The sequence below is a fragment of the Callorhinchus milii genome, unplaced genomic scaffold (genome assembly GCF_018977255.1).
Source record: "Callorhinchus milii isolate IMCB2004 unplaced genomic scaffold, IMCB_Cmil_1.0 Scaffold13, whole genome shotgun sequence".
In the NCBI taxonomy this organism is placed as follows: Eukaryota; Metazoa; Chordata; class Chondrichthyes; order Chimaeriformes; family Callorhinchidae; genus Callorhinchus; species Callorhinchus milii.
The window spans coordinates 3331282-3347532 of NW_024704754.1; the positions used below are offsets into that span (position 1 = coordinate 3331282).

At 41.3% G+C, this 16251-nt stretch overlaps 1 protein-coding gene and 1 long non-coding RNA gene across 2 annotated transcripts in view; both read left to right on the plus strand.

Annotated features, from left to right (window-relative positions):
* Positions 1-2449, plus strand: part of LOC103183675 — a 34861-nt gene extending 32412 nt beyond the window's left edge. Inside the window, exon 3 of the long non-coding RNA XR_488439.1 lies at positions 2412-2449. This is a non-coding gene — a long non-coding RNA (uncharacterized LOC103183675). The remainder of the gene's footprint in view (positions 1-2411) is intronic.
* A 10162-nt stretch (positions 2450-12611) lies between these two features.
* LOC103183744 (follistatin-related protein 5) overlaps positions 12612-16251 on the plus strand; it is a 108777-nt gene continuing 105137 nt past the window's right edge. The window contains exon 1 of the mRNA XM_007901388.2: positions 12612-12798. Coding sequence (XP_007899579.2) covers positions 12612-12798 — 187 coding nt within the window. The remainder of the gene's footprint in view (positions 12799-16251) is intronic.

The window sequence follows — 16251 nt, forward strand, 5'->3', positions numbered from 1 at the left end:
TCTAGATTTTATTGCCATCTCTTATTGGCAATGGTGCAAAATTTCATGTTCTGCTATATTGGTATGGTGTAACCCACATGACTAAAATGACTAAAAATATTATTATTGCTTTGGGAGGGTGCGATTCATAATAATGTGGCAATAATGCTGCCTCGGTGATTTGTAGCATGATGGATTCTACTTTTTTTTTAAAAAGTTTCTTCAAACGTAGCTGCCATCCAATTTCTCCCCAGTTTCATTTATCTCCCTCTCTCACCTGACAACTAAAATGTGCAACACTGAGGCTTGCTCACTCGACTCCCTGGAGTGTTTCCTTTCCCTCTTAACACCACGCTGCCCTCCTCCCTTTAACGTGTAAACGCTTATTGGACTAGGAATTGCAATTAATAATAATAATAATCCTTGCATTTGATATAGCGCCTTATCACGTCTTCGAGACGTCTCAAAGCGCTTCACAGAATATACTGTAAAGTGAATTGACTGTATATTTTGTGGGCGAAACGCAGCAGCCAATTGCGCACAGCAGCGTCCCCACAAATAGTGGTGGATTGAGTGACCAATTTATTATTAATTTTTATCAAGGAATTATTACCCCTGGAAAAGTGATCCGCCAATCGACTAACAACCGGGTTCCTACTTACTGCCGGGTAAACGGAGATGTGTGTTCCAATCGACAAAGAGTTGCATTAATATACACACTGCAATGACATCCTAAAATCAAACAAACGCACAAGCGTCAGGTGATCAATTAATTTATACTGTTCTCAGCTCCTTCACGCCAGCAGCGCTGTAACCGTGCAATACTAAGTTTCCCCCGATGATGTGTTAGAAAATAGGAACAAGAATTCTGACGCTCAATATGTCATCCAAATTTTTCATCAGGATCTTAGTGTTCTATTAAAAAAAAGCAGTCTCCTGCCTCAATTCATAACATAACATGTAGGAGCAGGAGAAGGCCATTTGGCCCATCGAGCCTGCCCCGCCATTCAATCATGGCTGATCTTCTAATCTAACTTCAGCTAATATCATATAACATAACATAATTCCTGGACCTTTCTCTTCCTCCTGAATGAGGGATAGATCCAATTCCCTTTGACTCTTTAATGGAATCTGTTTTTACTTCACCAGATAGCATTCCCTGATTTTTATCAATTCCTATGATCTGCCAAGACCTGCAATTGTTGGAACATGTTCGATGGTTTCATTGGCCTCCTCCTGTTCCTATTTTCCTATGCATTCCCATTGTTTCCTTTTTAAATAATATAAATCAGTCAACGCCTAGTACACAAGAGCAGTTTCTAAGGGCAAGACTGTGAAGTAGACGAATGGGTATCGGTTGAGTTAAAGTCAAATTCAAGCTCCTTCACAGATCTTGTCATTTCAATTGTGCAGTTTCAAGTCCAGTGTTTTGTCCTGATGGCTTCTGTAACTCATTCGATATGCAGCAAATGAATAAATGAGATCAAAAATTCACTGTATTTAATAAAAATGTTATTTTCATGCTCCATGTAGCATCAAACCACACAAACCAGAAGACCTGAGGTTAGATGCCCGCTCTGTGCTGAGTTGGCTGATCTCCACAGCCAACAGTTGCTATGTTACAGTAAGCCTCAGTGCAATGGGCTTGTGTGGGAAACATACAGTCAGTGTCACCACTGCTGATTGCTAACCATTGATCCCTGCTGAATCGTGTGGGAAGGAGGAATAACTGAATTGGACTCAGCTGTGTTGCTCCTCGCAGTGAAATAGGCACAGGAAATCTGATTGATAAGAGTGATTTGAAAATTTGTCCCCGTACAGTATTCACAGTGCGTAATGGACACTGTGTAAGCTCATACTGAACAAAAGGAAACTGGGATAAAGCACAGATTATGAGATTCCCAATTTAGTTATGGAACCTGTGGAACAGGCTCCCTAGGGAGACAGTTGAAGCAGGAAATGTTGATTCCTTTAAACACAGATTAGATTTTTTTCTTTTAGGAAATAACATTATGGGATCTATTGCATTGGTAGTTCGGGATATATGTGCATACGACAGCCAGGAAGGTGGAAGGTGAACTCGATGGACCTTGGTATTTTTTTCGTCTAGCATTCCTTATTTTAATCAGTGGTGGTAATTATGTGGAGGTCACTTGTGGCAAAGAAAGAAGAACATGTGTGTGTGTGTGTGTGTGGCATGTTCCTGTGTAATTTGGGTAATCACTGATAGCAAACACTCCCTTTTTAACATGAGAAGTGTGACTGGTTAGGAGAGACCAGACTTTGAGCTCGAGTATTGGCTCGAAAATATCTACGCGATATGAACAAGGAAACGTTTGTCTATCAGAAATTTGAAGAATGCAAATAACAAGACTGTGCCTCGGTAATTAAAAATATGCTTTTTATTAATTATTCACTTTTTTTTCTTACAGCAAGCAGAAGCTTCAGATGTGATTAAGAAAAAAGGTAAGTAAAGGCAATTTTGACTCCCAATTTAAAGAATCAATCATTTCAATACAAGGGCCCTGGGGACGTGATTAATAATATGGCAATTCCACCAAACAATTTATTTAATTAATGTATTTTAAATCATCGTTTGACAGTGAACGTCTACTCTTCAGTCCCATTTTGCTGCCATGTTTGCTTTAGCCGGGAGTTCCAATCCAGATTTTATCTGGCTTAGTGTATTGCATCGGAACAAAATACAATCGCAACCACTTCTCTCTTGGTCTATCTCTTCTCTTTCTCCGTTCAGTCAGCTCGCATGTTTGTAATTATTTTATGAAAGTTGTGAACCTTATCTTCAATAAGAAATATATGAATTTTGAAAAATTAAAAATGCTAAATTGTATTGAATATATTCCCCGAGTACTTTGTGAAAGTAGCATTTTTGTTGAAACTTTATTGGTTTGAGCAGATTTTGGTTCAGTTGCACTTCATGACATTGGTTTGGGTGCTGTATTGGCTCCAGCTGTTTTAACTGGAGTTGGCACAGTTCTGTCGCTGTGTCAGAGTATTCAGGTGTCTCTCATAGACATAGAACAGCCAAATTGGAGGGCAATCGGTGTGAAAATACAAGTCCAGGATTACAAGTACATAGAGCACTAACGAGGCCGAAGGCTCAGTCGAAGAGGATGGTTTCGAAACACGCTTTGAAGCAGGCAAGGGAGGGGGCGAGGCGAGGGAATGTGGGATGGAGTTCCAGAGGGTGAGGGCAGAAAGGCTGAAGGCCTGACCGTCGATAGTGTGGCGGGCCGGGGTGGGCGGGAGACGTGGAAAAGGCCACAGCCTGCGGAGGGAGCGGACAGGTTGATGTAGGGTCAGCAGGTAAAGCACAGTACATTCTTAAGTACAGTGAAGTACTTCAATATAATCAACAATAACATCAGAAAGTGTGGAAATTAAGAGACCCTTCCCGCCCCCTTTTTATTTCAGTTGTCGCCTTCCCCGACTGAAGGCAGTAAGTAATGCCGGGGCACTAACACTCCTCCCATATCCTCCGTTTTATGCATGTCCCCAGAGAGTGAGTTGAGACAGGCTACATGACTCCGATAAGGCTGGGCAACCAGTATCAAACCTCGGAGCTAATGATCCACACACACATTTCCAGCATGTGTCACGGAATGGCAGCCAGGAGCAGGCATTCTGGCTGGTTGTACCACCCCCCACCCCACCACTACCCAGAGTTAATTTAATTGACCAAATCACTGCCTGGCCGAGGTCAGCAATCTCAGCGAGGTCCGAAGTCAAAGCTGAACCTTCCTGATCTTTGATACTACACCATGCGCAGTTGTTAGTGGGGCGCAGTCCAGGGTGAAAAAATGAAGTGTGTAATCAGGATCACGTAAAATGTCCTACTTGTGAATTATTTAAGATTATTTAGCTCTAGCTCAATTGATGCTACCACATTCATGCATTGCGCTGTTGATTGTGAGGCTCCTTGTACCTACATGCGTCTCTTGCCTGTGAAGAGGAATTAAACAGATTCACCCAGGGAATGGAGGGCTGCAAGTTAAGTTCCGAGGTGGGACAATACTTGTGGCGTGTTTGAGTCCTAAATTTTGAACTGTGATGCTTTCTCGTACCGCATGGCCTTTAATTTTTGGTTACCAAATCCGACGAAATTAAGAAATCCGAATTAAATTTACAATTGCTTACTCCAGAAATTGCTGCAACAGAACCTTTTTAGCTCTCATGTTTTTGTTCGATAACTGGTATCATCACCTTTGTCTGTAATTACAATTTTAATTTTACGCCGAAGCTTTTTTTAAATAAAAATGTATATGATTCTGTATCTTTGCCCTGTGGTTATTTTATTTAAAAAAAAACTCTTTATTTAGGTCAAGATATTTGAAGCCTATAAATCTATTGTGCAATCAGTAAGAATGCCTTTGAAGTGACAGTATACTACCAGTCTCTTTTCTTTCATCCATTTGAACTGTCAGCTCTGAAAATTGGATTCTTTTGCTGTCAGTGCATCATTATTCATTCAGTGGACCAGGTGAAAAAAAACAACCAGTGAAGAAGTATTGTGATTACAGGTTAGGCTCGTCTTCAATGTACAACACTGGGTTGAACAGAATTATGCAAATGGTGCATTGGAGCATCAATCCACACAATAGTTAGGAAGGAACTCTGCTCCACACTCCTCACACATTGGTGAGTTTAGGATCTTGGTCAGGCCATGGGGTCCGATAGCTTTGAGACGTCTCGAAGACGTGATAAGGCGCTATATCAAATGCAATTATTATTATTGTTATTTTAGATGCTACAGGAGTTCGATGAGCCTCCACAGGTAAAGTATCCTATGAAGTGACCTTGGACTGCTATCAAGCATCTTTTAGCAGGATGGTCCAAGCAAGATTGTTGGATGTCTGGAAGCGGATGATTACATATGCAAACACATAATCCAGAGGGAATTGCAGGCCACTGAATTAAGTAGTTAAAATCTAATCAAAAGGATTGATGGTGTTTCTGTAATACTTTACGTTAGGTGTTAATTATATATTTATATGGGCATGTGTATGTGTTTGATGAGCAACTCTACGTACTGTTAACCTGCAAATTAGACCTACATTGCACAATATACACTACACACTACGGATTAGAAAACAATTGTAAAATATGCAGTACACTGAACATTATATGGTACACTTAAGGACAGTGTATTTTTTTATATTCACTAAATGCACACCTGCGTATGAGGGGAGGAGGGTCATCTATTTTTTCTTTCCCAAAACAAGAGAAAATCAGGGGGGATATTTTAGAACAAAATTAGTGGGTAAATTCAGTGAAAAGCTATTTCCCAGCGATCCCTGTGAGAATCTGTTTCTTGACAATCCTTGTGAAAAGTGTGAACAAAAGGCAAAATACTGCAGATGATGGAAATCTGGAACAAAAGCAGAAGTCGCTGGGATCATGCAGCAGGTCAGGCAGCATCTATGGAGAGAGAGGAAAATGAGTTAACATTTCAGGTCGATGACTTTTCATCAGAACTCTTTTTAGTGATCAATGTTCGCCTGAAAAAAATTGTATATTTGTTGGTGACAGTAGGTTTAAAATAATGACATTCATTGCACCTAAATACATTAAATTACAGAATCCATATTATAGAATTAAAGAATCTATGATTTAGTCATTTATAATGTACAATAAAATAATAATTTTAATTAACTTAAATATAGTACATTCTAGGAGAAGCAAAATGCATCATATGATGTATCTTAACAAGAAGTGCAATACACTGCATGGTATACAGCGCAATATAGACCCAGAATACAAATGTGAACGTATTTGTCTTCATCCCATGGCTTTCAGATAGCTTTCAAATCTACTTAGTGTACATGCCCAAACTGAGAGAAACTAGTATTGATCTCTCAAACATTGCCACCATGGTAACCAAGATGACTGCCTGTAAAACAAGACCTTGGTTTCACTGTATTTGAGGGTTGACTCCTGCCATATTATCACATTATTATTATTATTATTATTAACAGTGTCCTGCTGTGTCTGCAATTTAAGCAGCGCAGCCTCTCATTTAACTACGCCACCAGCTGTTGTAGACACTAGCCTCAGACCAGGTACAGAGATATAGCAATACTCTTACATTCCTTGTATTTCCTGAACAAGACTGGCAGCTCTCTGGGACGCTACCCCGTGTGAAGGCCGCTATATAAGTGCAAGTTGTCGGTGTTGTTGACGGCCTCTAACCTTTACTTGAACATGGCAAAGCCAGCCATAACATCGAGACATTTTGTTTTTTGGTTCATCATTTTTTTCTTTGGGAATTAAAAGAATGAACTCACAGGTAATAATCTTTGGATTGGCTATAAGCGTCTTTTCCTATCGTCGCGATGTCGGAAAGCGCTTCACAGGATTTACGGTGAAATGAAATGACTGTGTAATTGTAGGCAATCATGGGAGCACAATTGCACACAGCAGTGTCCCACAAACAACTGTGAAGTGAATCACCAATTTTATTTGGGGCGTTGTTGGTCAGGACACCAGGAGAAGCTCCTTTCTCTTTGTGAGTAGTGCCATGGGATTTGTAACATCCACCTAAACAGGTAGCCGAGACCTCTGTAAAACGTCTCATCTGAAGGTGGTCAAATCTGTAAATCTTTGACCTTTTAACATCTGATGCTCTGCAAAAATTGGTCCATTTTTGTTTGACGGTAAAAAAAATACCAACACGTGCAGGTTTACGTGGAATCATTTCTCCTAAAGGGACAGACGATGCTTTTTTTTCCAATCTGGGCAGCTCATTGAGCAAAGGCACAGAGTGGGGTCTGGTACCTTCTGCAGAGAGAATGGGATGAAATTCAAGGCCACATTGGTCTTGGCCTGTGATCTGCTACTGGGGTCAATGCCACATTGGCAAAGAGTGGGAGAAAATATCACTCAGCACTCAGCAGGGAGACAGAAGGAGCGACAGAATGCTAAACACGGTCTGTTTAGAACTAAAGCAGGAAGAAAATCAATTCTCAGATGACCTCACGGAATCAAATTTGGAAAGTCATCTCTTCCATCTCAGAATAAAACAGTGCAAGTGTGTACTTACGGCCTCTGTCTGCTTACTTTTAAGACCATCATTCAGAGGGTGATGTGTTGGTCGCTGACAGATTATCTTCCATCTTAAAATGATGGCTGTATTTCTTGGATTACCATGATATAAATGTTTAATGCCGCTATTACAATAGAATGTTATTGCCCAGTCAACAGACAGCAAGAATGATTTTAATGATTTATTTGATTATATTTGACTTGAAAGTTCTGGTGTGCAAAGGAATAACTGACAAAGTAATTACTTCCATATGCTAAGTGTTCTTTTATGTCCAATTTGGATTGTGTATTTAACGTACTTCTTAGTACATGTTTCTCTTGGGCTTTTTTCCCCTCAGGACTTGACTGGTAAGACTGTAGACTGTAAGAGGTGCCCAAAAGTTATGGGGGTTTAAAGCTAGTCCAGCTAATGTCCACAGACTCCTGAAATGATTGTATATTTTCGCCCACAAAATATACAATCAATTCACTTTACAGTATATTCTGTGAAGCGCATTAAGACGTCTCGAAGATGTGATCAGGCGTTATATCAAATGACAGGATTATTATTAATATTCCTGTGCAGCCTAGTTACAACCCAGTATTGGGTTCCCTAAATCCCATCCCACGTGACATCTAGGTATTACTGTGCATGTGTGCAACTGTTTGACTTACTTCCTGCACACTGGCTAGTTCTGTACTTGAAGAAAAAGTGATTGACTTCCAGTTCATTGGGTCACCAAAAACTCCACTCCTGTTTTCTGCACTTGTACAAAGCAGGAGGCGACATTGACTCGTTGAACTGGAGGTTGTGAGAAGCTGATTTTCAGGACATTGGTGAGAGGGTGGGTGGGCATCAGCTGAGTGTCTGACACATGTGGAAACCCATCACCATGCTTAAGAGCATCCAAACCAAACTGAGAATTCTGTGCATCCCACCAACCTACACATGGAAATTTCAGAGACAAATTGTTGGAATGGAATGCACGTTCTCCCTCTAGAGGGATGCTTCCTGTTTACCTAAGTCTAGAAGGTATTAGGATGCCGCTTGACAAGAGCCAAGGCTTGGAGACCCCAGAGCCTACATTGGGGTAACTGCTGGAGTCTAATCAACTAAAACCGCATTGTTTGCCATTGAGAGCGATGTCTGACAAGCTTTCCTGCTGCTCGTCCAGCTAGGACCACTCTACCTCTTAGGGCTTTGGCTTGCAGGATTAACAGGAGCTGACCGAGTGGTATGATTCCCTGCCCCAGTGACTGATCTGCCCTTCTAAATCATACCGATGAGTCAGGCTGTCATCAGGAGTACCCTGGAATACTGTGGACCTGCCTGGCTCAGGAACCGGACTACCAAGACCGTCACAGAGTCAAGCTACTAGGAGACCCTGCTTACCTCCCCCCCCCCCCCCCCCCCAAGGAGGATACACATTATATGTGTTATAAGCAAACTCAAGCTGTAATGAATTGTCTTAATAATAATAAACCTTGCATTTGATATAGCCCCTTATCATGTTGTTGAGACGTCTCAAAGCGTTTCACAGAATTTACTGTTAAGCGGACTGACTATTTTGTGGGTGAAATGGAGCAGCCAATTACGCATAGCAGTGCCTGTAAACAGTCGTGGATTGAGTGACTGAAGTTTTTTTGAAAGGGGGGATTATTGCCCCCAGATCTGCCAGTCGACTAACAACTGGGTTCCTACTTACCGCTAGGTAAACAGAGGCGTGTGGCGTGAGGAAACTCGCCTAAAGGTTTCGCCCTGCCTGGGAATCGAACCCAGGTCTTCTAGCTTGTGAGGCGAGCATGCTGACCCTTACTCTCAGGGACATTATTATGAAGTATAATAATAATAATAATCCTTGCATTTGATATAGCGCTTTTCACGTCGGGAGGACGTCCCAAAGCGCTTCACAGAACACACTGTAAAGTGAATTGCCTGTATATTTGTGGGCGAACGCGGCAGCCAATTGCGCACAGCAATGTTCCACAAACAGTCGGAGATTAAAAATGACCAATTTAATTATTGTTTTTGGTTTTTGGAGGGATTATTATTAGGCTCTGTGTGGAGTAAGGAAACTTGCCCGAGGTTTCGCCCTCTGCCTGGAATTGAACTCAGGTCTCTCACTTGCAAAGCGAGTGCTCTAACCACTGAGCAACAGGACTCCACAATAATGACTGTCTTTGTTGGTGAACAACACTGCAAACCAGAGCAGACCAAACCTCCAAATATACCAGTTGATGGGAGCCTCATTCTATGGTCCTTGACACATACAGTGTTATCGTGGGTATAATCCAAGCAGCCTAGCTATCTGTATAAATGCTTCTTTCTGGCATTGGAACTATGTCTGACAAAGAGAAACATGATGTATATAAATGACAATTGCAACAACTCATAAAACACAATTTCTCTCCAAAACATAACTCGTAGTTAAAATGCATTGGAAGCGATCACATTAACTGGAAGAAATGAAAGAATGTGCCCATGTTTTCTGAAAGAAGGGAGGGACGCAGTGTTGTTTCAAGATTAAGGGTTGTGTTTCAAAATGTATGTCTTTGGTTGCATCTCATTGTAAGACTATGATATTTATTCCACAGGAGCGTTTCATAAATCATGCTGACATCCTGCATACATCTCATCAAACAGATAGGTGGGTGAAGAATAAACAAAATGCATATTTATGCAAATATACAATGTAAGTGCAACTGGATTCTCAAAGAAAGGATGCAGAAGCAGCAGAATCTAACAGTGGCTTTGGATCAGGGCTCCTACTGTGCTGTAAGCAATACTAGCATTTTCATTACAAATTCCTAGAGTTTTCTGGGTTTGACTTTTAGAAATCCCTAGAATATTTGCCAGTTTTCCCCCACATTTTCCTCTTTTATCAAAATAACGGTAGCAGACCCGCATTGTTCAGGCACAGCTCCCAGCCTCGGCTACTCGTACCATGTTAGTGGCCGATCATTGTATGAAGCAAAGAAAAAGTACAGAAAAAGAAAATCTGAGTTTGTTCTAAAAGAAAGGTTGGGATTGCATTACGAGTGTCATTGTTGCCTCTTGAATATCACCCATAATGTGGCTAATAAGCCCTGTTTCAGACTCTGCAAATGCTCCATTGAAAACTGTTGAAGTTGACCTGTTGATGGCTACGGCTACTCCATAAACAGAGGTTAACGGAAACCATCTCATGTATATCAAAGACTGTTTGGATTGACTCACATTTCGTCCATTTAACATCTTATTCCTGTGTTTGGTTAGTCTTTTTTGGGGTCAGTCGGGTGTCTTAAGCATGGTGATGGGTTTCTGTACGTGTCATGCCATTGATATCACTGGTTAATATCAACAGCTGTTGCCCTTCGCTGTACTCATGTATGTTTTGTAGTGAGGTGTGCACTAGTGATCACATTGGGAACGTGCATCGACTGCTCCTGGGCAGCTCCTGTCAGACAGTTACGTGTGGAATTGAGCTCATAGCCGCAGGAATTCCGTGGCCGTGTAAGGAACGGCACGAAAAGAAAAGGAAATATCGAACGTTGCAAATAATTTGCAAATGGGGCAAGAGTGGCCGAAAAAAAAAGATTAAAACTGTCGAGGATCAATTTAGCTGCCCCCAAGAACGGCAAGATTAGTATTTGATGCGTAATGAATCCACAAAATTAGGCTGTGCATTTTTACAAAGATTCTGAGAGTATGCTATCGTCTTGTACATATTGTCTAGTGCTGGATACTTTTTGCCCGGTAACAACTTTGATCTATATTTTGTGGGCATTTTGCCTACAAAATATACAGTCAATTCACTTTACAGTATATTCTGTGAAGCGCTTTGAGATGTCTCGAAGATGTGATAAGGCGCTAAGTCAAATGCAAAGGATTATTATTATTGTTATATATTTGACTCGATGTAGATTTTCTTATTTTTTATCGAGCGTACTATCATAAACATTTTAAATCTGTCGGAAGAAAAGATATTAATTCTCTATCACTTACTTGACTTGCCAGTGGAAGTTATGCTATAAAATTATTGTTTTGAGAACAAGCAATTATTACCTCAGGTTTACGGAAATATAATTATGGAAATTTACACCCGAGGCAATTGCTCAACTGTAACTGGATGCAAAGATGTTTAATTTTCTACAGAGACAAAACTCCTGAGTAAAACAGAGACATCAGCTTCCAGGAGGTAATATTTGCAGGGAAGATTATAAAACAAAAATTAATTATAAAAAATATTCAAAAGGAAAAACATGGTACAAATCCTCAGGAGTGTATTCTCTTGGCTATTTTTAACTATTTTTTTAAAAAAAAATGTATTGATTGGGAATGTAAACCCGGAACAATAGTTTAGGATGCAACACGACAATAGAACGTGCGAGGTGCGATTTTAGGACAGATTAGTTTTGTGCCACAGAGATGACTGGAACATGTTGTCAGGAACAGTAGTTGAGGCCAGGCATTGAACTGATTTACAAACTAACTTGAAGTTGTGATGGGAGGATGGGATGGTGATCTTTCTGGAGGGATGTAATTAGATCAGCCGAAGGGCCTTCTTCAGCTAACCTAATCTTATGTTTCCTGGCTAGGAGCCAGAGAAATTCTCTTTTCTTTTGAAATGGTGCCGCTGGTTCTTTAATGTCCACCTGAACACGTACAAATTATGGAAATGTGGAGGGGTTCTTTTAAGCAAAAGAAAGGATTGCTGATTGAAATAGCCCAGGTTTGTCAAGACGGCCTTGTAATTGGTAATGTGGAAGGTTAAAGAGGGCGTCAAGCCAAGAGAGTTGATTCAGGATTAATATTCCCTCTGTTCTGGTTCAGATTTACACTGTAATTTTTCAATGGCTTAGAACTAAGAGAACAAGGAGAAACAATGAAGTAAGGGGTATGCACGAAATTGAACTCGGTTGAAAGGAATACAAATGCTTGATTCTTCTTGTGATTTAATAAATTGCTGATAATTCGGCTCTCTCGCTCTGGCGTGTCTAAGCAACTCGTGAAAAAACCAATTTCTGCAAAGCATCTGCAATTGTGGTCTAAATGGAAATACTTTCAGAACGTTTGCTGGTTTTCATTTGTGCAAATCGTCTGGGCAGCAGTGAGATACAAGTATCTAATTTACTTTTAAAACCATTCGTTCTAATCGTAGTCAAAAGTGTTCATCTCCTGACCCATTTTTTGCGTTCGCATTAATAATTAAAGCTGACAGTATCCTCACAAATTGCATCCTCTCACGAGAGCAAAAGCTTGTGGCAGCGGATTATATGTCATGATAATAAATTCCTGCCATGCGGAATTATTTGAGCAGTTGCCAATAACATCAGTGTTTGAAACTGGCAATTGTTTAAACTCCCGTTTGACAGTCGTCTTCACAGATGATGTCGAATACCATTTTGAAGGACTTCATGTGAGGTGAACTGAAGGTTCCTGAGACATATAAATAAAGAGGTTCACAGGCTCAAACCTTCAAATCTTTTTGTCATTTAAGTTCTTTCGTTTCATTGAGTACTTTGGGATTGTTAGCACTTGTAAGCTCATGTAAAGCTACCACACAGATTGCGAGAGTAAGTCTTTGTTAAGCAGCTCTTTGCACGAATCAATGACAGCGTTGATCATGTCACCGTGGACTAACTCTGGCTTCTGTATTCCTTATGCCGAGTTAACAAATGCTGGTATTCTGGCATTTAACGACTTGAGGGCTTTGCGCTTTCAAAGCCTCACAAGTTACGTAAATCCTTCAAAGAGGAAGTCTACCTCAACCAAGACCTTCAATCTGGAGCTTCAAAGTACAGAATTACTGCTGCCTTTTGAGATTAATGCTAATTCTCCCCCGCCCCCCCCCCACCCCAAAATAAGCCCCGTAAAAACTAATCTAAATTTGAACGTAAATCCTCGAGCTTGATCTTTCCTTATGTCTACAGAAAGTAAACCTAAACCCAGTTAAAACATTTCTAACTTTAATCTTTCATGCAGTGCAGTAACACAGTGCAGGACTTTATCCGATCTGAGCTGTGCGCAACTTATTTTAGAACTATCTTCCAACTTCTATTTGGCTGGATCCTGTCAGCAATGAAATTGGCACTAGTATTAGACGAAACACCTTTGATCCTCTGCCGAACGACACACAGTTCTATCGAGTGTACAAATCCCCCTGATGCTAACTGATTGTTAAAGAGACTGCAGACATTACACTCAGAATTTGACGTGTTTTAAGGGGGCGATTTCTGCATCAAAAATGTTGGGGCAAACTTTTATTCGTTTATAAGCAAATAGATGAGCCAGTGACCCGATCTTGCCAAAATGCTGACTTTTATGTGTGATTTATTTGTGATGGGCACTTCCCTCTCTCTTTACACACACACACACACACACACACACACAAATGCAAATTGATGTTGATAAAGAGATTGCCTCTTTAGATTATTAGAGTTTCCATCAGCAGGCACGAATAATATGACCAATAATATCACTTGCTTGTTTCCTTGGATGCATTTCAATAACCCTGGGCTGGCCTCAAGATACCATGCCTTGTATCTCTTACCTCATGACAGTCTCGTAGGAACGCTAATGAAGTGGATTCATGCACAATCACTGCAAAGTGGTTGAAAATAGCCTTGTATAGAACAGCACGAGCATCTCATCAATTGTTAAAAAGCTCAGGGTGTGCCTGTGCGACTGTGTGGCACGATCTGGTAGAGCACAAATCTTTCACCTGTGGGAGTTGGGTTTGAACGCTATCCAGGTTGGTGGCTTAGCTTAGAAGAGTCTTCTCCCTCTGGCTGTAATGTTGGGCTTCTTTCAGAACGTTGGAAGGACTGAGACTTGATGTCTCTCGCAGAGCAGAACCAGCACTTTGGGTTCGAAATCCAGATGCTTTTCAGGTTTTTACGTGACGCATTTGTGGCAAATGTTTTCCGGGCAATCTTTCATGAAGATGCCGAGAATTAGTAATGATAATAATAATCCTTGCATTTGGTGTAGCGCCTCATCACGTCTTTGAGACGTCTCAAAACGCTTCAGAGAACACACTGTTAAGTGAATTGACTGTATATTTTGTGGGCGAAATGCAGCAGCCAATTGCACACAGCAGTGTCCCACAGACAGTCGTGGATTGAGTGATCAATTTGTTATTTCTTTGGAGGGATTATTACACGTCTGGATAGCGATATGCCAATCGACTAACAACTAGATGAACAGAGGAGTGTGGAGTAAAGAAACTTGCCCAACGTTTCGCCCGGCCCAGGAATCAAACCCAGGTCCTCTCGCTTGCGAGGCGAGTGCTCTAAACTACTACGCCTCAGGAATTGGTGAAATGTGACAGTCGGTGCCTGTCACTCTCTACCGACCTCTTGAATGGGCACCACTTCCTCTTCACAGTGTCTTCTTACGTTACACTTCATGAATTCACTGCGAGAGGAATCCTAAATGGCCTGATGTTACCGGCCGTTGTTGAATCGAGATCATCGTTAAATTAGAGAAGTGAACTGTAACCAACTGCCCACTTTACCACAGCCGAGAATCACCTTTGCGAATCAAGATCAGCAGTGACGTGAGCGAGAGCCCAGTGACTCGCAGTGACATTGTTGCTTCATGTGCGTTCAAAACCATGTTCTGAAAGGCTTTGTCTCGGAACATAAGACGTGATGATATCCTGTTAAAGTAGGGGGTAAAGGAGAGTGCCAGAAATTTTAGTTACTGTATTTCTCAGGATTTCTCCTTCGAAACATGAGTTTAATGGTAAATGAACTGTGAGCTGTCAAATTCGATATCCGGACTGTGATGAGTTACATTATCTTGGCTCAGACAGCTGTGAGACACTTGAAATAATAATAATAATAATAATCCTTGCATTTGATATAGCGCCTTATCACGTCTTTGAGCCATCTCGAAGCGCTTCACAGAATATACTGTAGAGTGAATTGAAGGTATATTTTGTGGGCGAAATGCAGCAGTCAATTACACACAGCAGTCCGAGCCGAACATCACAGACCATCCCACAAACGGTCGTGGATTGAGTGATCCATTTAACATTTTTAAAAAAAAATGATTGAAGGAATTATTACCCACGGAAAAGCAATTAACAACCGCTAAGTAAACAGCGGTGTGTGGAGCAAGGAAGCTTGCCCAACATTGCGCCCTGCTGGGAATCGTACCCAGGTCTCTCCCTTGCGAGGCGAGTGCTCTAACCACTGAGCTACAGGATTCCACGGCTTTGGCTTTGAATTGACCTTCTATGCTCGGGAGAGGGAAATTCATCCCGGATTACTACTTCTGTTCGAGAGATAGTGGTTTGTGTGTGTGTTTGTGTTTCTGTCGTTCTGTGTGTGTTTGTGCGTGTGTCTAGATCTGCGCCCATCTGAACAAGTAATCTGTGTGTTTGATATAGCGCCTTATCGCATCAAAATTTGATAAACAGTGCTTACGGGAAGCACGGCAGCCAATTTGCACACGACAGCGTCCTACTAACAGCCAGTACGTACCATCATTTTTTGGTCCTTGAAAGAAAACTCCCATCTCTTTTAGACTTATGTTATGGGATCTTTAACATCTACCTGAACAGCAGACGGGCAGAGCCTTGGCTTAACATTTGTGGTCGAAAACTGAAACTGTTCAAAACAAATATTAATTTTACCACCTTATTTTTGTTGTTGTTTTGAATACATTCCTTTGTGGGAACTGAGAGGGGAGTTACTGAGTCTGAGGCATAGACTGTACAGCTTCTAATCCTCAGAAAGAACATTATACTGTTGTTTGTGAAACACTGTGCAGGTACAGCTCTGAAGGAGGTGACCCGGGAAAAAAAAAACCATGTACAACAAATTGTGCTGCTAATTGTACTGGCTTCATTGAGATCCGTCAGATTTGATAGAGAATTTATCTTCTTGTCAGTTTTCTCAGCCAGAGGTTAATTGCTGTTAACAATCAATCTCTGTGATTGCAGATGTAAGGTAATCATTACATTGTTAATGTCCTAGAAATGACGCAATCCTTTACAATCTGCCCACATCTTTCCGTGTAATCGTCTCATGCCCACGTCTTTCACTGCTGCGTTCTTGCCACCTCTGCCCGCGCCCTTTGGAAAGCCATCCCTCGATCCCTTTGCCTTGCTCCCTCCCTTTCCTCCATCAAGGCACGGCTCGAGACCTTTTCGACCGTGCCTTCAGCCGGCCTCCTACCTCGCTGCCTTCCCTCATCCCAACCCTGACCCACCCCCCCCCCGCACCACTCTCGTGTTCTGA